This window comes from Patiria miniata, unplaced genomic scaffold, assembly GCF_015706575.1.
Source record: "Patiria miniata isolate m_02_andy unplaced genomic scaffold, ASM1570657v1 HiC_scaffold_25, whole genome shotgun sequence".
Classification (NCBI taxonomy): Eukaryota; Metazoa; Echinodermata; class Asteroidea; order Valvatida; family Asterinidae; genus Patiria; species Patiria miniata.
The window spans coordinates 8638933-8662870 of NW_024037064.1; the positions used below are offsets into that span (position 1 = coordinate 8638933).

The 23938-nt window shown below is 39.5% G+C and overlaps 2 protein-coding genes and 1 long non-coding RNA gene across 3 annotated transcripts; 2 read left to right on the forward strand and 1 right to left on the reverse strand.

The window, feature by feature from the left end:
* Positions 1 to 50: 50 nt before the first annotated feature.
* LOC119733185 (succinate dehydrogenase [ubiquinone] cytochrome b small subunit B, mitochondrial-like) lies at positions 51 to 4985 on the reverse strand. Its single transcript, XM_038206769.1, has 4 exons — positions 4884 to 4985; positions 3097 to 3207; positions 1049 to 1196; positions 51 to 330 (listed from the first exon to the last, which is right to left on the reverse strand). The coding sequence occupies exons 1-4, from the start codon at positions 4912 to 4914 to the stop codon at positions 168 to 170; spliced, it is 453 nt and encodes a 150-aa protein (XP_038062697.1). The 5' UTR covers positions 4915 to 4985; the 3' UTR covers positions 51 to 167.
* A 3165-nt stretch (positions 4986 to 8150) lies between these two features.
* Positions 8151 to 19841, forward strand: LOC119733184. Its single transcript, XM_038206768.1, has 7 exons — positions 8151 to 8390; positions 8615 to 8740; positions 9274 to 9399; positions 16881 to 17006; positions 17303 to 17419; positions 17862 to 18039; positions 18720 to 19841. Exons 1-7 carry the CDS (start codon positions 8346 to 8348, stop codon positions 19352 to 19354), a joined length of 1353 nt encoding a protein of 450 aa, XP_038062696.1. The 5' UTR covers positions 8151 to 8345; the 3' UTR covers positions 19355 to 19841.
* Positions 14590 to 16334, forward strand: LOC119733186. Its single transcript, XR_005271687.1, has 3 exons — positions 14590 to 14727; positions 15897 to 15995; positions 16220 to 16334. It is a non-coding gene; the product is annotated as an uncharacterized LOC119733186 (long non-coding RNA).
* Positions 19842 to 23938: the final 4097 nt, after the last annotated feature.

The following is a 23938-nucleotide window of genomic DNA, read 5'->3' on the forward strand; positions in this document are numbered from 1 at the left end:
TTAATGCAAAAACAATGAATGCATATAAGATCAACTCATGCATACATTCCTGCATAACAAAGGCATTGCCCTCTAAGGTGCCTGCCACGCATAAGGTCTATTCGTAGTCATGATAGAGAGATTTAGATATCATTTCTTTTAAGTATTTCATGAGGATCTGGGCTGGTTTATGACCACAGCATCATGATGGCCTTGGTGATCCCGACATCGTTGTAGTTGAAGTAGCAAAGCCCAGCGAACGTCAACACCGAGACGCCGAACAGACAGGAGTTAGCCACCTTGGGTAAGGTCTTGCCGGGCATGTAGTCCAAGAAGATTGACTCCATACCCCTTTTCAAAGGAATAACACAAATGTACTGATTAATTCTACCGTGGTGTGATTCGAACCTGCAACCCCTCAAACCCCTTAAAGGTGCTAAGCCACTGTAGCTCAGAAATGTAAAAGCATAGCAGATGTGAGAGGACAAGCCCGAAGGCCTGTTCCACAGGAAAGCCCGAAATCAGGTACATGTAGGGATGAAAACTCAATCCAGATGTAGCCCTGGGTGGGAATCGAACCCGGGCCGCAGAGGTGAAAGGTTACAAAGGCAATAGTAGGCTAAGGGGAGAATGCAAATTAACCCTAACTCCCTAGGCCTCTTTGCTGGGATGTAGCCTCAATCCTGAAAAAATCTTCTAATTGGCCTCATGGAAAAAAAGCATAGCCTCAATCCTGTGAACCTCCATTATTTCTTGAATATGGTCCATGGAGAGGTGACCACTGCCTGAATCCTGCAAAATCCTCCAGCTATGACTGTCAATAGGTTGACGCAGAGGCAGTGACATCCTGGAGCAGTGCAGAGGATTTTAAGTATAATCAAGGACTAAATTTATGCTAGGCTGAGCATAAACAACACAAGTTTTCCGGCCCAAGACCTTGACACATAGTGCATCCTCCGAAATCACAAACGCTCTTTTGCCATGTAACCCCAATCCTGCAAATTCCTCCAAAGGCAATTTGCAAAAAGGATTTTGGAGAATTCTGGATGGTTAGGGTTAATAAACTTACCAGTGGCCATGTAAAGTCAGACATCCGGCCAAAACGTAGTCCAGCAAAGGATGCTGTGTAATGAAAGCAGTTGGAACAGCTGCCGTCATTGCCAGAGTGACCATGTGCTCAAATTTCCAGCGCGTCGACGCCATCATACCAGACTGACCTGGAAATATAGAATACGAAGTCCGTAGTGGTGCGCATTTACGGGTAGAACGGGAACCATATTGAAGTAAAACACTGTTATCCTGGTACCCTATTGAGGTAAAACATGGGTATCCATGTGCAGTGAAACGCCGCTTTAACAAACATTGCGGGATCCACACTAATTGTTCGTAATAGCGATTTGGTATAGCGATTTTAAGCTGACGGTGCCCCTGGTACTCACTTTTAAATAAGTAGCGCCCTTCCGAACTTCACCCTGCACGCCCTGGCACCGGTACATGTACTGAAGATGACATCGAACTTATGCCGGCAATTGAATTATGTTATTACACAACTTTTGAGCTTACTACCTATGGTAATAGGTGGCTTTCCCCTTCTATTCCCTGGAGAAATGATGGCCTCTTGTCTCTTTCTGTTTATATTTTCAACAACAATGTTCAGTGCGTTTTGTACATAAAAATCAGAAGCCACAGTTCGGTATAGCCGAATGTTCAGTATTACGGTGTTCGGTATAGCGACGTTCCACTCTATCCGTAAAAGAAACGCAACCCTAAAATTCATCCTGGCAGTCGTCTGAAAGGCCTTATAGCTTGACAGCGTAAACTGCAACTTTCGCGAGCCCTCATCATAATGTCACATGTTAAAATGCACCTACATGTGACATTTGTTTTGGTTTCTTTTGTGAAAAAGACCGCATAGATAGAATTATAGACCGCATAGATAGAATTATAAAAGAAGCAGGAAGGATTCTTGGGGAGTCGCGGCCGTTAGTGGACACAGCATATGAGGATCTGGTGATCGGCAAGCTCACTTTGCTACTGAATGACAAAAATCACCCACTTCACGATGGGCTTGCTGAACAGCTGATCCCAAGGTCTGGTCGTATGCGGGTGCCCTATGCTGCGACAAACCGACATCCATCCTCCTTCATTCCTCGTGCAATAAAACATCACAATCTTATGTTCCAGCGTTAATATGATATTATATTAGGACATTTTTATCATTTTGATTGTTCGTTTTGATTGTTCGTGCAATTGTATATGTAACTGTGTTTTATAATGTGTCGATGTTGTTATTGTATGCGAGCATTTTAAATTACCCCAGTGGGATATAATAAAGATTATTTGATTTGATTTGATTGATTTGTTTCCACATAGCGGGGCTTTTATTTGGAGCATTTCCCATAAATGGCATTCTGAACCTTTCTTTTTTCACGGTCTGAAAGGTTGGTTCCGGGTACCTGATCATGACAAAAACAGTCAGGTACATGCATTTAAACACTCGACAGATGATGCCCATGAAAGTCGCGGTTTAGGCCGGTCATTTTTGTTTCACCAGTTTGAAGGCTCTTTATTAATTAAAATTTTCTGGTATTAATTATATTCCCGTAAAACATTTTAATGCTTAAAGGGAATGTACAACATTTGCTTTGCTGCAATTTTCAGAAATAAATGGATTTGGAGGATTAGTATGTTATAGCAAATATTGTTAAACTGACTTGTTTCATGTTTAGGGTTGTAGATGCCGGAAAAACCAAGAAAACCAATCATGTTCTAGTAGTCTAGTTCCCTGACTCCACTTAAGATGAAACAGAGCAATTTACAGACTTTGGGGAATCGTAAGTTCAGTGAATCGGTCTAGCTGGCTTGTACCCCTTCACAGGTGTGTAATCAACTGCAAAGAAAATGCGGAGCAGTTTTTGAAAAAAGCCAGTTTTCTCCAACGCTGTATTTCCGTAACAGTGTGAAAACTAAAACGTTCCCCCCAATGTCTGATGTGCACATGCACACTTGAGTCATACCTCATGAAACCAACATTCGTCATTTTGCAGTTTTTACAAAGTTACACTGAAGTGGACTTGGGTGTTACTTCGTGGTGTCAGTGACGATATTTCAACTTACCAGCATTCTGATTCTGTGGAGTTGTGTGTACAGCTGTGGGAGCGTAAGGTGTCCTAGCATTATCGGTCTTCAGAAACGAGCGAGTCACAAGCTGAGGGCTGACCAGCAAAGCTGTGCACAAATGATCATAACTTCATTACAATCAATCAAATCTTTAATTTTCCCAACGCATACAAGTACATAATAATATTACTTAACATTTGAATTATTGTGTATGGCTGGATGGAGGTCTCCAAAAAGCATCCCCCACTGTGATAAAGGTCTCCCCCACTGTAATAAAGAACAATTACAATTACAATTACAATTACAGTTACAATTAATTACAAGTACAAGTACAACGATAGGAGTTAAATGACAAAAACATATTGGTGCAGAGCTAGTAATACGAAATAAAACTAGAGTTATTGGGTCTTACAAAATGGGATTATTCTACCACATATTTGTTAATTAATTGGGTTTTGTATTTGCGTTTAAATAATGACACATTTGACCCCTTTTTAAGGGATGGATGGAGAGAATTCCACAGCTTGGGGCCTTCATGTTTAACAGTTTTTGGAGTTAAAGTTGTACGAGCCCAGGTCTGGTGAATATCATGATAACGCCTAGTGAAATGACGGTGAACATCCTGATTTTTACAAAACATTGAACAGATAGTGTTAGGCAGGTTATTGTTGGAAAGCTGGTACATGGAGGTCCCAAGCTGTAGAAGGTAAATATCATTGGCCTTTAGTGTTTTGTGTTTATAAAATAAAGGATTGCTGTGGGCCCGAAAGTCGGTACGGTTAATTATTCTCAGAGCTTTTTTTTGAAGGGCAACAATTCTATTAATATTACTAATTCCACAATTCCCCCATGCTAAAGCACCATAGCTAATGTAAGGTGGAATTAAGGCGTTGTAGAGAGTGAATAACACATTCTGAGGGAAAAAGGTTTTAAGTTTGTTAATAACACCAACATTTCTAGAAATACCATGTAAGACGCCACAATCTTCCATAAAGAAAATCCAGTGAAATCTAGTGACATTAGCTTGAGGGTACCATAGAGAAATATATATACATCTCTTTCGTGAGGAAAACGAGTGGTCTTAATTGTTCATTATTTTGGCGTCTTACATGTTTATTTGTCGCAGGCTACGTGGATCATTATGGTAGCTAGGTGTAACGTGATTTTCAACTGCCATCGTTACGGCATTGCGAAATAATAAGAGGTTACTGCGAATTTATCATGTTTATTGCATTTGCAATTATTGTCATTGCTAGTAAAGGTTACATGTATCAGTATATCATATCTATTTCTCGAAAAAAAATTTATGTAGGCTTAGGCCCTATTTTTTCCTAACAAAATTGGAATTAATGTTTCTCAATCTCAGCATGCTGACTTTCAGATTCATGCCCAGATTCATGTCTTTTCAACATTTTTGCAATGACTTAACTTTATTGAGTTGATATAGCCTATGACATGTATGAAGAAAAAAAGTGGCATCAGGTTGCAACATTTTTTTTTTAAAAGTTTGTCAAGTGTCCGAAATTTGGGCAACATCTTATGATGTAACGTTACACACATTGCGATGTATTGCACGCAACCGCACGCACGTCATGCACGTAGGCCAGACAACTTTGCCGACTTTTTCGAGATGTGCTTTACCATGTTTACAGCATAATTTCCCCAAAACGATTCTTAATTTTACAATTTATTTTTAAATTCTAAACATAGGAATCGGAACGGTAACAAAGATACACAAGTAACGTGTAAATAAAGAATAAAAACAAGAGATTTTTGTCACTAACCTCGGGTCCGAAGAATTCTCAAAGCCGCCATCTTGCTTTCTGATGGGTAGTCGGGTCCCCATCCCCTGTTTTGATTCACATGAAAGAGTTCTCATTGTATTTTATACACTGATACTGGTTACCGTCCCACGGTTCCGTCCACAAAAAGCACTGTTGCGAAGTGGCGGATACACGCAGCCTTCCGGCTACACGTACACAGCCAGCATGTCATCACGCACGTCAGCTGCCTGAATTTTCTTCGGGCAGAAGTTCACTTTCCAATTTTCCTCAATCCCCATTACCACTTCTAATCCTGGACGTAATTACGGTCTTGTGTGACATGATAGAGTATGGTGTTTCTATCACGGTAGTTTGTTGCTCTACCTCAGTGGTTTTCCTAGAGTTCCCTGAAGCCAAACGTGTTTTGAAGCCGAGGTTTCGTAACTGCAAGTCTTGTGGCTTGACTGAAATTAATTTCTTCCGAGGGGTCACATGGGCCCGGCCGGGAGGAGGGGCGAGAACATTTTTCATTCATTCCATTGACTGACAAATTCTTTAAAAATCAATCAATTATTTAGTCAATACAGACTTGGTGTACGGTAAGGTATGCAGCTGGTGTTCAAAATGCTGCTCAAGTGAACACAATGTGATTAAGCAATTTGCAGTATAATATTTGAGGCTTTGCATGGTGGGGTATCGGTATCGTTTCGGTATGCGGTAACACCATGTGGTGACTGCTTAGAAGATATTAGTTGTGAAAAGAACTTGTCCTGCTTATTATCAACTTTGCTAAGTAGTTTTTGTTCTGATAAGAACAGCCCTGCTGTAAGTTCTAAACGAACTTGTCTTCTAAAAGACAAGTTCGTTTAGAACTTACAGCAGGACTGTTCTTATCTGAACAAAAACTACTTAGCAATGTTGATAAATTTGCAGTATGTTATGATGTGGTCAGTGTTTGTATTCGTTCACTAAACTAAAGGCCTAATCATGTTAGTTGCTATACATGTAATTGGCTTCAAATAAGTTATCTTAACGGAGCAAGACTCGATTGGCAGAATTGTAACAATTATCATATCAACAAGGCTTAGTGAAGTTAATGATGCCAATTCACGGTAAGCGAAGTACTCTTTATAGTGATGAGAGACATATTATTATACATTTTGAATTTGTCGTTTTTTTACTACACGGCCTGTAAACATGATTTTTCTTGCAACTACAAAGCACGACATGTAATAAATCTATTTTGTAAATCTATTTTTTCATCAACATAACAAATCCATTGATAATTTATTATTATGTGAAGTGAATATGGTGAGTTATAACTCATTACTGCAGAGAAGTTCTATATAGTGATCATGGTATTCAAGCAAAATATTAATGTATACAGAAATACACGTGGTTGCTATCATTCATTATTACCCCGTCTTATACGACCAGAAATCATGCAAAGATCTGATGAATTGAGTTCCCTGTGAATTGTCATTTTTAATAACGCATCTATCGTCGACTCTCGAGACATAGACACAAGGGAAGTTTATCGTACATCATCATCATCATTGGCCGGCCGCAGCCGAGGTGGATATAACCAAACTCTTGCAGACTCTTCCAGACACTGCTTTGTTACGAAAAAAAAATGATGTACTGTAATGAGACAAAAAGAGAGGCCGTCAAAATGCCTCATTAACATTTAATGGAAGACAATAAACCTTGATTTGTTCCCCTTTTTCCATTTTCGGCAATCACTTGACCTATATGCCTACTTTATTTTTCTTTGCAACGATGATCACTTTTTTTTTTTAAGGTATACCTAGTCCCGATATGAGGCCCTCGGCCAATTGAATTGGAATTTATTAGAGGGACTTGAGGTAAAATTTCGTCATACTTTCTGAAAAAAATGTAAGCTCAAGGGACGCTTCCAAGGGTTAAGACTTAAAACCTAAAATGGAAGTGCCTCAGTTTCCATCAAGGGCGGATCCAGAACACAATTTTTTTTGGGGGGGGGGGCCCACAAAAAATTTGGTCCCCCAAAAAAAGTGGGTCCAAAAAATTACGGCGTGGGGTTCGGGGCCCGCTTAAGGGCCCCGATTTTTTTTTGGATTCTTGATGCTTTGTGGTGCGATCTGAGGCAATTTTTGACCACTTATAACCAATGTTTTTTGAGGAAAAGATGGTGGTGTACTCATTGCCTGCCTTTATTGCGATGTCACATAAAACAAAAAAAATTGGTTTCTTTTTTTTGGGCCCCCCCCCCCCCCTGGATCCGCCCTTGGTTTCCATTAACCCTCTGACTTGGGAAAGAATATGATTTTATAGCGTAGGCAATTGGACTCAGTCACTTATAGCTGCCAGCGTAGTTGCATATCATGAAGTTAACATTCAAAGTCTGAAAAGGTCATGGTCGAATATAAGGTACGATTTTATATGTGTGCCGTGGTCATATGAAAATCGGACTCGTATGAAAATCGGACTCTTTTCCCTTTTATTGATTAAACCCTCTCACGTGACCGGCCCCCTCTCCTAATTATCTATGCATGAGCATGCGCAATACCACCAATGAGTCCGTATTTCATAAAGCCTAAGTTCATGCTACACCGTGATCAATGCAGACAACGAGTTCTTATTGATACGAAGTTCAATGGGATTAATATTTAACTATCGATGGTTGCAAGCATCATAGGCCTATACGTTGTACGGTAATCGCCATGTTATGGGTATCCGCCCACTGCCAGAGGTGTAAATCGACTGCCCGTGTAGAACAGATCGAGCCAAGATATTCGTTTGAAGCAAGCCAAAGCGACAGGTAAGCCTTAAAGAACACATATACTGGTAATACGGTAAATGAGACTCATTATGAAGCTGCAACTTGGCTTTTGAGGAAGGTGTGTTTATTCTGCAATAACTAGATGCAATTTCAAACCACACGTACTTAGCAGGTCCCACCGTACTTTTTTGCTGTTGAGTCGACTGCAAACAGTGACACGAGCAATCAGCGTATAGAAAAGGGTTTGAAAAGGGGAAGAGTATTGCGACCACATTTGAACACTGAATTCATAAAGCTGTTCGAGTGGCCATGTGGCAGAGTTACATTAAAGAATTCATTTTTATGGGTAGTTATTTTTTTTCTTATTTTTCTCAGACTACAGGTCCCACTAATTAATTTCAGATCAGAGAATATCTGGAAAAATTGATTTGTAAATCAGAAAGTGCTGGCCTCTCATCGACTTATTCTACTTCACAGCTGTGTATTGGAGATCTCGCTCTTGATGCATGTTATAAGCCAAAGTGTTTACACTGGTTTTACATTCCGGCATTTCTGATGCTTCCAATTGGTACAAGTTCTGGCTAAACTCTCATTATAGCGCCACAATCGCACTAAAACCGCTATTTCATTTCATAACTGATGAATAAGTGTCTGTCCTTTACCTGCAGACTTGCCTCAATTCATACGATTTGGAGATAAAAGAACACCAAGTCGAACCAAGCATGCCTGGCAAGAGACGTGCCAAGCGTGGAGGAATCAGACCACGAGTAAGATACAGAGAGAAACACCTAGATATCGTTTTGTTTTAAACAGCACAATGAAGATTCCTACCATCTTTTACAGAATGAAATGGTCCCAGGAAAATGTAGCAATATATCTCTCGGAGACAAGAAAAATACCTAAATGTTATTAAGAATAAACTCTAAGAATTCGAACTAATTTAACACCAGTCACTGCTTGATTCAATTTGAAATACTATCATTTTCTTCAGGAAAAAATGACAACTAGAAAAGCGAAGAGTTCAACTGTAAAGTCGTTGGAAGACGAACCAACACCGGGTCCCACCATGCGTCCCAAGAGACCTAGACGTTGCAAGGGTGAGGGAATCAGCCAACAAGTAAGTCACCGGCAGAGAATTACCCTGGATTGGACATTTGGGAGACATCCCCATAGACTTGTGCGCATAATTTTACAAACTTAAATGCGCCCTAACTCAATATTCTCATGTCTTTTTTTCCCACGAATTTCGGTATGTTTACTAATTAGACCACGAGCAACAAATGTAATCAATTTGCGATGCTAAAATTGTGCCTCTAAATGGGAGCAGTGACATTAGGGAGACATGAAAATGTCTCCCTAATGACCGATGTCTCCCATCGTGCAAAGAAATTACTATAACGTGTCTCCTTAAAGAGGTTGTGGAATGCTCGAAGACATTTCCGTCATTTTTCGGGTATATGTAGCCTAAGGTGTGATGAAATAAAAACGACTATTGTGTCTGTCATGAAATGGGTACAAAAGGTACTTTTGAGAGCTGTTTTTCAATATAAAAATACCTAAAATGTTAGTAAAGAATATACTGTAAGAACTCAAATTAATTAAACACCAGTCACTGCTTGATTTAATTTGAAATACTATCATTTTCTTAAGGAAAAAATGACAACTAGAAAAGCGAAGAGTTCAACTGTAAAGTCGTTGGAAGACGAACCAAGACCGGGTCCCACCATGCGTCCCAAGAGACCAAGACGTTGCAAGGGTGAGGGAATCAGCCAACAAGTAAGTCACCGGAAGAGAATTACCCTGGATTGGACAGATCTTTTACAGGATTTTGTTTTCAAGAAAATGTAGTTACATATCTGTCAGAGACAATCTAGAATCTTAATTAAGAATATAATATTTGAACTCGAATTAATAATTAAACAACGGTCACTGTACTGCTTCATCTAATTTGAAATGCAATCATTTTCTTGATATTAGCGAAGAACATCAACAGCAACGCTTCGGATTAGATAGCACCGTGTCACACTGTTAATGATTATGTTTTCATGAAGTCAGTGGGTATTTTGTTTCAGGAGGAAATGGCAGAGCCTTCAGCTCAAGAGACGATCACAGAGGAGTCAAGTGCACCGGGTCCTAGCAAGCCAAGCTCTAGGCGTGGCAAGCGTGGAGGATCTAAAATCAGACAACAGGTGAGAAAGAACACCTGCTCCCATGAATCCCTCAACAAACAAGGGCGTTTCTCAAATTGACAACGTATTATGCGAATGAGTATGCGCTTCGGTATATCCAGTCAGATATACATGTACGACTAATTGTTATGCGATCAAGCTACATGAGTCCTTAGTCAACCCCGGTCATTTCGGTGTTTTTTTTTAGAGATTTGAAAAAACACGATCTCAGCATTACTGATGTGAAAACCGCGTGCTGATGCCATCTTTAGTTCACTGATTGTGGAAGTCGGAACACCAAGAAATGTGACGAAGTAATGTGATGAAGTGGCCCTATTTTGGCCTGTAACTCCAAATGAAAATTCCCGACAAACGACTCATTTAGCTTGATCACATCACAATTGGTATATTTGGCACAACCTTCAGTCTTTTCAACGACATTGCTTTGTCATTGGCTTGCATTACAGGTCAGCAGTCAAGGAGGTCATTGGGAGCTGGCTCGGGAGATTAAGAAGCCAAAGACTCTTGCGCACTCGGACGTCGCTATCCGTCACAATGACATTCTGGTGCTTCGCTATGACAAAAAGGGAAGTGAAATGTACAACCCCGATGATAAACAGGAAAGCCCAATGAAATTAAGCCGTGGTTTTGGTGAGTAGGCTTGCAAATAATACAACCAAGACTTGGTTGAGTACTTTAAAACAAACGCTTTAAGTGTAACGATTTCGAATCATTCAAAAGCGACCCAGCCACATCAAAGGAGGACAGCTCATTGGCCTACTCGCGTAGTCTTCCTTCAAGCCGCTTATCAAATACTTTGCCGCTTGGTTCTGCACGAATGGCCTTGTCAAAGGCCTGTTGTACTTCTTGTTTAAAGGCTGATCCAGTGAGCAATTATCAGTTTTAGCTGATTTTTTATTTTTTTAAAAAGGTAAAAAAGAATAAAGGTCGTCGTTTTTGAGCATGTGACCTCATATTGGACATATTTGACATACAATTCGGGTTTGATGACGTCACAACATTTTGACTCCAAAAAGATCAACACTGTATATACTTCACAACGTATAAGGCACCTGAAAGACTATGAAATCTGATGGGCCTACTGCTAGCTATATAATTGGGAGAATTACCCAGTCACGCGTGATATCTAATGTCTAGTCGGCCCACATTTATTAACAGAACTATTGCGTCTTTACTTTCAGGTCCCCGTATACAAATTGCATTTGATGACATTCACAATCGTTTGGTTGTATTGAATTGCCACTGTGAGCCAGCTCCCGAAGTGAAAGTATTCAACAGCGACAACACACTGGCATACCAGTTCACGGCGGTGCCAATTGGGGTCCACTCTCCTCCTTCCGCCGGAACTGTAGCGATCAAGAAGGATGGAACTATCCTGGTGAGTTTCTTCACACCTTATCTGTATAATGAACACAGACCCAGTGATGGTAAGCTCCTACGCACCATACCGACAAATATTAACCCTCATCGTCTTGCTGCCGACAGCAAAGGTCGAGTTTTCATCAGTTGTGGGTCGCACGGGAGCGTGGAAGTTACTGATGGAAATGGCGTTACATTATTCACCATAACACCCAGAATAGACGGACAATCAGGATTAGGGTGCTTAGGTGTAGTGAGTGATAGCTCTGGGATCTATGTTGGTGTATCACAGTGGCGTTGGCATGCAAGCATGAAAACTGGTCATATTCACCACTATGACCTCGATGGCAGGTTTCTTGATTGCGTGGATCAGGGTCTGTATGACCCAACTAGAATCGCTTTCACTGCAGATGGGCAGATGGCAGTGGCTGACCAGAACTCAATCAGGATATATCGTAAAGTTTGAAACAAAATTGCACGAAACTATGAGCAATTTAGCTCAATGGTGTGTAAGATCGGATCTAAAAAGGGGGGGGGGGGTGACTGCTAGCAATAAACATTAAAAACATTATGTTATAATTAACGTTAAATTCAAATATACGATGTATTAACTCTAATCAGTCATTATTTATAATGATCTATAAATCACAAGTCATTTTCGCTTTTTGTACAATTTCATTGGAACACCAGGCTCATTTGGAGTGATTAATAGAGGAACAAAATACATGTAGTTTGAAAATGTAACAAACAAATCATCAATGTGCAAGATAATCCCACATTTGAAAACTTAAAATCAAAATTGTATATCGACGTGAGGAAATGAGGTTCTTTAAAAGCGACTTAACGTTTAATATTAGGTTTTCGTGGCCATTTTGAAAGACTTTTCTTTGAAATTCACCAACTATATCATTCAATTTCGTCCACGAAAAATGTCACACGCTTTTAACTGAGAAAACCAATTTAGTCATTTACCGTTCAATTTCAAAGTTTGGTCATACTCTTTAGTCACTGGGTCGAGAATATTCGTCATTACCGATCAAATTCGTCTAAGCTGCATTTTGCCAAATTGCAGCATTCACAGATCGAACTATGAAGTTGTTACAACTATTTAAAATTGTCAGAAATGTTCAGGAGCGAATCTATCTTAACAAAGACGAACACCAAATGTGGGTGTAACGACACCAATAAACATGTACATTGACGATTTTAATACAAATGGAAAGTTTTAAGTATCAATTAATGAAGTACTAAGTAATGAAGTCAATGATACCAATATCTTGACACAGTAAAACTAGCAATTAGCTATAGTTTTGAGACACATACAATTTTGCTTTTGTTAAACGCACTTCTAAACACGATCTTCTTAACATAAATAACTGAAATTGGATCATTTTTATATTGTTTACCTTTGATTATTTTTATTAACGCTCTTTTAAGTTCCTTAATTGAAAATGTGGCGATACTTCTTTTGTATTAACACACCTGTACACGCCCATTTTGTTGCAACAGAAATGACAGACATGAGATCATTTTTATATTGTTAATCTTTGATTAATGTTAATAACACGCTTTTAAGTTCCCTAATTGTAAATGTACTGATACCTCTTGTTTGAAGTATTTTTGAAGATCTTGTAGAATAAGGAATTTGAAATCAACATAAAACTGGTTTTGTTCCTGTTTGAAGCTTTTGTCAACTTTTTGGCAATCCCTCGACGTTTGGATTATTTTTTCTTCACAAAGATGATCATCTTTTAAAGATTACATTCCCGATATGAGGATCTTGAATCTGATACCAAGGAGAGTGACTTCCGGTCCAATTGTAATTATATTCATTATATTTCATATAATTACAATACAAGTCATTTAGAAAACAACCAATAACTTAGTCAATGTACAGAAACAATGTTTGATAGTATAATATCAGTACAATGTGCGGTTTACATTGATACAGCTTTGTAAATTCCCTCGTTCATAGACATTCATTTTGAAAAGACAAGTTCGGAAAAACAGTCAAGTCTTTCTTTAAAAAAAATGAGTTTTATTATTTACTGCATACAGCCACATTATTCGTTAAAGCTGTGTGAATGATTTGAATGCAGCTTATAGTTGGTATGTTGCTCAATTAAATACAAATGTGATTAAGCAAATTGTTGTGTCAAAAATATGGCCATTCCATGTTTGTCATCAATCACTATAGTCATGTTGTTGTTAGTGGATTTGCTTGGCTTCAAATAAGTTATCTTGATAGAGACTGCCTCAATTTGCTACGCGAAGTTACTGATGTCAACACCATCATGTGTCACAGTAAGCAAAACACATACATACAGCTCACGTTCTAGAAGTTTATAGTTTGAAGCGACACACAAATTTTAGTTGTACTTTTACATACTTGTAAACACGATTATCCTTACAACTCAAATGCAAGAAATGTGATTATTCTATATTGTCGATCTTTTTTTCATTGACACTGCGGTATGTACATCATCCACTGATAATTCGTTATTTTAGTTATGTGAAATGAGTAACTTGATCTCATTCACCATACAGGGACAGAAATTCTATATTTTTAATGATCATGGAATTCACATCAATTTAGAAACCATCATAGATATGATTGCTATTAGTTCATTGCATATTAAGTGTGATAATACATGAATTTGTGATCAGAAATTGCAGACGAGAAAATCGGAGGTCACTTGTTAAATGTAATCTTAACGTTCTGCTGTCGACACACGAGACCGGACGGATACCAGCGAAGCAACCTCAATACAAACTACAAGCACCTATTACCGATTGGCCGTGGGACCCACGATATGTCAAAAGCAGCACTAATTTGTTTTGGGCAAAGAATGATATTTAGTGCGTCGAAAAAGAGAAGACGCATAATTATACCTACCACACTTTATAAAATGTCAGTGACGATGATGACAAAATATACAAAGTGTTCAAAGCAGATCTCAATAATGCTCGCTTTTGTTCATTCATCATTTTGTTCTTCAATTTTGGGCAACCCTTGCCCCTGAGCTATAGGTTCATCACACACATTGTGGCCTTTCAAATGCAGTCCCGATATGAAGCTCACAACCATTTTGATTAAAGAAAATGAGAGCGATTTTTTGTTGAATTTCATCATAATTTCTGAGAAAGCTCAGCTCAAGGGACGCTTGCTAGTGATAACCTAGCGGTAAAGGCCTCATTGTACTCTCTCACGACGTACATGCAATTTCACACGGGTATATATATGAGCTGCAACTGCATGCACATAGATGCATATCTTGTGAGCTTTAAATAACAAACTTTGAAAAGGTTAAGGTCAAAGATAAGGTACAATTCGTTGCCTGCGTGCTGTGAATGCAGTTCACAGGTTCTTATTGATATACAAAGTTCAATGGGTTTAATTTTTAACTATGGACGCGCCATCAGATCATACGACGATACGTTGTATGCCAAGCGCCATTTTGCCTGGTACCCGCACACTGCACGAAGTTAAATTCAACTGCTGTTGAATAGATCGAGAGGAGAAATTCTTTTTGTGGCTGGCCAACAAACCATACAGGTAAGCCTACAAAAACACCTGTAATAGGGTAAATTAAAATTATTACCTAGCTGTAATTTAGCCTCCGCGCTAACGACATGTACATAGCAGGGGTCAATTTCATGGAATTACTAATAAGCACACAAATTTGCTTAGCACAAAACAGTATGGCTTACTAAAGGGGCCGTATCAAAAGTCCGACGCCTCATACGTCCGACGCCTCATAAGTCCAAAATTTCGGCATTATGAGGCGTCAGACTTATGAGGCATAACATTTATTTATTCCGCCTCATTGGCCCGACGCCTCATAAGTCCGACGCCTCATAAGTCATAAGTCCGACGCCTCATAAGTCCGACGTCGTATAAACGAAGCGTTCAAGGTGTCGTACCTCCGAGGCGTCGGAGCTATGAGGCGTCGGAGCTATGAGGCGTCGGACTTATGAGCGGACCCATACTAATTAAAGCAGGTTTCCCGCCAAAACTCCATGTGAAATACATGTATATTGCTTGTGATTGATATTCAGCTACTACTTGCTTAGCATGGAAATCACATGGAGTTTTGGCTGGTAACGTGCCTTTATAAATCATACTTTTTGTGCGAAACATATTTTGTTTCTGCAAAGCAGCGCCGTGAAATTGACCCCAGGTCCCCTCATATGCCGTAAATTCCCTGATGTCGTTTGCAAACAGTGAAAGGAGCAATCAGCGCTTAGAAAAGGGGTTTGGAAAAGGGAAGATCGAGCCTATTGCGAGAACATCAATAATATGCCACCATTATGAACTGAAGTCATGATACACTGAATTTATATTGCCAGATAATAATGTGGCAATTCTGAATACTGAATGCATGAGGCTGTTCAATTTTGATAGCAGAATTTTATAACACATGTTTTCATGGCTAGCTTTTTTTCTCAGACTACATTACAGCTAATATTTCAGATCAGAGAGTCTCTTGGAAAATGATATGCAAATAAGAAATGTTGATCTCTAATTCACGAATTCTTTTTGGAAGATCTCGCTCTTGATGCATGTTATAAGCCAAAGTGTTTACACTGGTTTTACATTCCGGCATTTCCGATGCTTCCAATTGGTACAAGTTCTGGCTAAACTCTCATTATAGCGCCACAATCGCACTAAAACCGCTATTTCATTTCATAACTGATGAATAAGTGTCTGCCCTTTACCTGCAGACTTGCCTCAATTCATACGATTTGGAGATAAAAGAACACCAAGTCGAACCAAGCATGCCTGGCAAGAGACGTGCCAAGCGTGGAGGAATCAAACCACGAGTATGATACAGAGAGAAACACCTAGATATCGTTTTGTTTTAAACAGCACAATGAAGATTCCTACCATCTTTTACAGATTGAAATGGTCCAAGGAAAATGTAGCAATATATCTCTCGGAGACAAGAAAAATACCTAAATGTTATTAAGAATAAACTCTAAGAACTCGAACTAATTTAACACCAGTCACTGCTTGATTCAATTTGAAATACTATCATTTTCTTCAGGAAAAAATGACAACTCGAAAAGCGAAGAGTTCAACTGTAAAGTCGTTGGAAGATGAACCAACACCGGGTTCCACCATGCGTCCCAAGAGACCAAGACGTTGCAAGGGTGAAGGTATCAGCCAACAAGTAAGTCACCGGTAGAGAATTACCCTGGATTGGACATTTGGGAGACATCCCCATAGACTTATGCGCAAAATTTTTCAAACTTAAATGTGCCCTAACCCAATATTCTCATGTCTTTTTTCCCCACGAATTTCGGTATGTTTACTAATTAGACCAAGAGCAACCAATATAATCAATTTGCGATGCTAAAATTGTGCCTCTAAATGGGAGCAGTGACATTAGGGAGACATGAAAATGTCTCCCTAATGACCGATGTCTCCCATCGTGCAAAGAAATTACTATAACGTGTCTCCTTAAAGAGGTTGTGGAATGCTCGAAGACATTTCCGTCATTTTTCGGGTATATGTAGGCTAAGGTGTGATGAAATAAAAACGACTATTGTATCTGTCATGAAATGAGTGCAAAAGGTACTTTTGAGAGCTGTTTTTCAATATAAAAATACCTAAATGTTAGTAAAGAATAAACTCTAAGAACTCGAACTAATTTAACACCAGTCACTGCTTGATTCAATTTGAAATACTATCATTTTTTTCTTTAGGAAGAAATGACAACTAGAAAAGCGAAGAGTTCAACTGTAAAGTCGTTGGAAGACGAACCAAGACCGGGTCCCACCATGCGTCCCAAGAGATCTAGACGTTGCAAGGGTGAGGGAATCAGCCAACAAGTAAGTCACCGGAAGAGAATTACCCTGGATTGGACAGATCTTTTACATGATTTTTTTTTCAAGAAAATGTAGTTACATATCTCTCAGAGACAATCTAGAATCTTAATTAAGAATATAATATTTGAACTCGAATTAATAATTAAACAACGGTCACTGTACTGCTTCATCTAATTTGAAATACAATCATTTTCTTGATATTAGCGAAGAACATCAACAGCAACGCTTCGAATTAGATAGCACTGTGTCACACTGTTAATGATTATGTTTTCATGAAGTCAGTGGGTATTTTGTTTCAGGAGGAAATGGCAGAGCCTTCAGCTCAAGAGACGATCACAGAGGAGTCAAGTGCACCCGGTCCTAGCAAGCCAGGCTCTAGGCGTGGCAAGCGTGGAGGATCTAAAATCAGACAACAGGTGAGAAAGAACACCTGCTCCCATGAATCCCTCAACAAACAAGGGCGTTTCTCAAATTGACAACGTATTATGCGAATGAGTATGCGCTTCGGTATATCCAGTCAAATATACATGTACGACTAATTGTTATGCGATCAAGCTACATGAGTCCTTAGTCAACCCCGGTCATTTCGTGTTTTTTTTTAGATTTGAAAAGACACGATCTCAGCATTACTGATGTGAAAACCGCGTGCTGATGCCATCTTTAGTTCACTGATTGTGGAAGTCGGAACACCAAGAAATGTGACGAAGTAATGTGATGAAGTGGCCCTATTTTGGCCTGTAACTCCAAATGAAAATTCCCGACAAACGACTCATTTAGCTTGATCCCATCACAATTGGTATATGTGGCACAACCCTCGGTCTTTCAACGACATTGCTTTGTCATCGGCTTGCATTACAGGTCAGCAGTCAAGGAGGTCATTGGGAGCTGGCTCGTGAGATTAAGAAGCCAAAGACTCTTGCGCACTCGGACGTCGCTATCCGTCACAATGACATTCTGGTGCTTCGCCATTACAAAAAAGGAATTGAAATGTACAACCCCGATGATAAACAGGAAAGCCCAATGAAATTCCACCGTGGTGAGTAGGCTTGCAAATAATACAACCAAGACTCGTTTGAGTACATGTCTTTTCCTTTCATTGATTTGCTAGCAAGTAGTACATTGAACTTCTTATTGTAACAAGTTTGAAAGGAAAGCTCTTTTCGGTTGAATAACAAACGCCCTTTCTCACATATTTCCATTTTAAAGTTAACATTAAAACAAACGCTTTAAGTGTAACGATTTCGAATCATTCAAAAGCGAACCAGCCACATCAAAGGAGAACAGCTCATTGGCCTACTCGCGTAGTCTTTCTTCAAGCCGCTCATCAAATACTTTGCCGCTTGGTTCTGCACGAATGGCCTTGTCAAAGGCCTGTTGTACTTCTTGTTTAAAGGCTGCTCCAGTGAGCAATTATCAGTTTTAGCTGATTTTGTTTTTTTTTAAAGGTCAAAAAGATTAAAGGTCGTCGTTTTTGAGCATGTGTCCTCATATTGGACAATATTTGACATACAATTCGGGTTTGATGACGTCACAACATTTGACTCCAAAAAGATCAACATTGTACATACTTCACATTGTATAAGGCACCGGAAAGACTATGAAATCTGATGGGCCTACTGCTAGCTATATAATTGGGAGAATTACCCAGTCACGCGTGATATCTAATGTCTAGTCGGCCCACATTTATTAACAGAACTATTGCGTCTTTACTTTCAGGTCCAAGGATAGAAATTGCATTTGATGACATTCACAATCGTTTGGTTGTATTGAATTGCCACTGTCTGCCAGCTCCCGAAGTGAAAGTATTCAACAGCGACAACACACTGGCATACCAGTTCACGACTGTGCCAATTGGGGTCCACTCTCCTCCTTCCGCCGCAACTGTAGCAATCAAGAAGGATGGAACTATCCTGGTGGGTTTCAACATAACTCATCTGTATAATGAACACAGACCCAGTGATGGTAAGCTCCTACGCACCATACCGACAAATATTATCCCTCATCGTCTTGCTGCCGACAGCAAAGGTCGAGTTTTCATCAGTTGTGGGTCGCATGGGAGCGTGGAAGTTACTGATGGAAATGGCGTTACATTATTCACCATAACACCCAGAATAGACGGACAATCAGGATTAGGGTGCGGAGGTGTAGTGAGTGATAGCTCTGGGATCTATGTTGGTGCATGTTCGCGTGTAAACATGTACACTGCTCATATTCACCACTATGACCTCGATGGCAGGTTTCTTGATTGCGTGGCTCAGGGTCTGTATAACCCAACTAGAATCGCTTTCACAGCAGATGGGCAGATGGCAGTGGCTGACCAGAACTCAATCAAGATATATCGTAAAGTTTGAAACAAAATTGCAGGAAACTATGTGGATTTGAAATGGTCATCCAACAAAGCAATTTAGCTCAATGGTGTGTAATAAGATCGGATCCTAGAAAGGGGGAAATGACTGCTGGCAATAAACTTAAAACATTAAGTTATAATTAACGTTAAATTCAAATATACGATGTATTAACTCTAATCAGTCATTATTTATAATGATCTATAAATCACAAGTCATTTTCGCTTTTTGTACAATTTCATTGGAACACCAGGCTCATTTGGAGTGATTAATAGAGGAACAAAATACATGTAGTTTGAAAATGTAACAAACAAATCATCAATGTGCAAGATGATCCCACATTTGAAAACTTAAAATCAAAATTGTATATCGACGTGAGGAAATGAGGTTCTTTAAAAGCGACTTAATGTTTAATATTAGGTTTTCGTGGCCATTTTGAAAGACTTTTCTTTGAAATTCACCAACTATATCATTCAATTTCGTCCACGAAAAATGTCACACGCTTTTAACTGAGAAAACCAATTTAGTCATTTACCGTTCAATTTCAAAGTTTGGTCATACTCTTTAGTCACTGGGTCGAGAATATTCGTCATTACCGATCGAATTCGTCTAAGCTGCGTTTTGCCAAATTGCAGCATTCAGAGATCGAACTATGAAGTTGTTACAACTATTTAAAATTGTCAGAAATGTTCAGGAGCGAATCTATCTTAACAAAGACGAACAAAAAATGTGGGTGTAAAGACACCAATAAACATGTACATTGACGATTTTAATACAAATGGAAAGTTTTAAGTATCAATTAATGAAGTACTAATTAATGAAGTCAATGATACCAATATCTTGACACAGTAAAACTAGCAATTAGCTATAGTTTTGAGACACAAACAATTTTGCTTTTGTTAAACGCACCTCTAAACACGATCTTCTTAACATAAATAACTGAAATTGGATCATTTTTATATTGTTTACCTTTGATTAATTTTATTAACGCTCTTTGAAGTTCCTTAATTGAAAATGTGGCGATACTTCTTTTGTATTAACACACCTGTACACGCCCATTTTGTTGCAACAGAAATGACAGACATGAGATCATTTTTATATTGTTAATCTTTGATTAATGTTAATAACACTCTTTTAAGATCCCTAATTGTAAATGTACTGATACCTCTTGTTTGAAGTATTTTTGATGGTCTTGTAGAATAAGGAATTTGAAATTAACCAAGCATATGCATTCTTGCATTGATATTAATCCTGGAACTTAATAAATTGAGAGACCATAATAGATAATGGCATGTCTGCTATTAGTTCATACATGTATTACCGTGTGAAATGTTGAGGGTGCTAATATGTATGATCAGATCTAGAAATCTACGATCAGAAATCACAAATGAGCAGATATGAGTTCCCTGGTTACATGTCACCTCAACACCTCTGTCGACACTCGAGGCCCGACGGATACCAGTATCAACCTTACTACACACTGTACAAACTATCCACGATATGTCAAAAGCAGAACTGCATTGTTTCAATATTAACGTATTATACAATTATTTAACAATATTAGAGAGGACGCCATAGTCTATACCATAATTTGTCGCAGACAATGATAAAAAGAAACAAGTCTCCAAGGTGTTCAAAATAGGCATCAAAATATAACTGGTTTTTGTTCGTTTTTGAAGCTTTTGTTAACTTTTTGGCCATCCCTCGACTTTTGGATTACTTTTTCTTCACAAAGATGATCATCTTTTAAAGATTACATTCCCGATATGAGGATCTTGAATCTGATGACAAGGAGAGTGACTTCCGGTCCAATTTCTTTATACATGTATTTGTTTTGATAAAATGCAAGCTTATGAGGGTTTCTAACCTCAGGAGAAAGAGTCAGGGCGTCAGTTGCCATAAACTCACACTTGAGAAAGAGGACTCTGATTTTGAAAGCGTAAAGGCGATAGCACGCAGTTACCAGGCCGCAACCATAAAGCACTTGTGACCTGAACATGGGTATAGCTCAAACCGCTGTGATGTATTTCAATTATGGGGTAATGTCCGGAAGAGGTGAACGCGTACATCAAACTGTACTTTTCCAGAAAACCCCACCTCCAACACAAACACAAATACTCCACCATCATCAGCGCTATAAAGGGGCACATTAGTGCCCGTTCATACTACTGGGCTTTACACAACAATGAGTGACCTTGTGGAAATAATCTTTATCAAATCTATTGAGAATTAGTAGCATCGAATCAGTTTGAACCCTTTGTATGCAATGAAACCTCTGGTGCTTTCTTAAAGTCGCAATAACAGGGAATGCTTTGGCACAGTTGCAAGAAAATGGTCTCTCGCCCGCATGTGTGCTTAATAAGCCTATCAAGTCATGCTCAATGATTAGACACTTGACGTTTTCTGACTTAGTCACCGAAGCTACACATGTAGACCTTTTCCTGTCCTTCCTGAGACTGATGGAGCTTCTTTACTCCCTGAGCTCTGCATGATGTGGGATTTTGTCATGGAGAGCTAGTCTTTCACTAGTGAACTCTCAATTTACACTGGTGAAATTTCAGGTAGTCAGGAGCTCTCGCCACAAAGTCCTGCCTCCGACTGACTCATCCTCTGCATCATTCATATCTTCCCAAGCAGCTTCCAACTATGAAATTATTTTCTTCTGAGCTGCGTCATCATAACCATTATCGTCTCTTGGAGACTTGTTGCGGCTGATGAGTACCAACAAACACTCATCCTCTTCACCTTTACTAGAGCTCTGTTATTCCCCAGCTCTTCAAACAAGCTCTCTGTGTCTAGTTGACGTCGTGGGAATTCTGAGAAATTCACACAAAGAAAAAATAAAAATCGTTTCTGATAGACTTTGAAATGTACACAGTACAGAAAGCAGAGTCTTTAGAAATAATGGTCCGAGTTAGTGGATATCTGATTGTTCAGAGCAATAGCTGCGATAGACCCACTGCGCCCATAATTGCAGGATTATAAACAAGATTCAACCAGGAAATACCCTGGGATTGCAGCGACAGGCGAATGAAGGTGGAAGGTTTACTGCACCCAGCCTGTTCAGCATCAAGTCCCTCACCTATCCGCTCCGTTCACAAGTACCCCGACACTGGAAAAGAGAGTACAGTTGGGGGTGACCGACTGACGCCATCTTGCCCGACTGCAATTAATTTGCCGTGAAGCGCGGCCACTGCCTGTACATAGCACAACTACCCTGGTGTACGTGCGTCACACATAGGGAATGGTGCCCGTCAACCGACGAAATGTCCCGGCCATTGGACGTTGTTGCTATGTAAAAGTCAGCACAGACAGAGCTCATATCATATCACGCAGGCACTTCATGATTCAGATGTAGAGTTGCATGGCAGTAACAATATCAAGCAACCTCCTAGAACTATCTGACATGAGAAGGAACCCATAAAGACCACAAAAGACCCCAAAAAGTGGATCCCAAACAGGAACATCAGGCAGGAAATGAAGGAGGTGATGATGGATGTCTGACTAATGCGACAACATATGAAGCAAGAATGAAAGAAGGTAACAGCAAGAAAAGGTGGCCCTTCTAGGCGTTGGCGACAAGTGAATTTCAATAATCACGACTTGTTGAGATATAAAGTCGTGACCAGTAGCACATTATTATTTATCCAGTAATACCTTTTGGCTAATGGACTTTTTACTAATAAATTCAAATATACGTTTACGTGCACATAAATGGGCCTGTTAAAAGAAGCAAAAGCGGTCCATTTATCATGTACAGGGGTATAAACTTTCTTGACATTTTCTATAAATTTCTCAAGGATTTGTCGCTTTTTCCTGAGAAATTTGATTTGCATTTTAAGTTCTGTGCGGGTAAGAACTATTTTAGTGAGTAACCACATTATCCAGCACCTGCCCCAGTATTACATGTACAACGGGGCATAGATCATCAGAGCATGCTGCTTTTTACACAAGTGCTTCTTGAAGTATTGGCGACTCTTGCCTAGTCGCATTAGTTGTACACGCCCACCCTTGACACACTGAAGACATGCAGTAACAAGATCACAGCAGCCTAGGCTACAGTTACAGAGGATAAGAACTGCTCCATCCTCACAGAAGAGGGTGCAGTTAAAGAACTGTGCAATTATGAGCTTCGACCAGACACCAGTATACTGGACAATACTACCACAGAGAATATGGGAATGTGATACTGGGGATCACATGTGAATAGGATAATGTTCTAGTAGAGCTATTAAAATGTGAAGGGATAGAAGTCATCGAGACAACTATATTCCAGTTGTCCATTTGCTGCAAGGTCGCTTAGTTCAGACATGTGTTGCACTAGGACTTGGTCCTTGTCCAAGAACAGCCTACAGGGAGCAGTGGTGGGCAGATGTCACAGAGGCCGACAAAAAAAAAGAAGGCATGGACTATATCATGCCCCTTTACCCTGCATGACTGAGGGCACAAAGCTACGGAGATCCCTGACTCACATTGCGAGTAACCTCCACTAGAAACTTCTGAGAGAAAACAGTCGATCTAACTGTAAACTGGCCAGCCCTCTAATCTATCTTAATCCTTTGTCCAAACAGTAGCTTTATAATCCCTAAT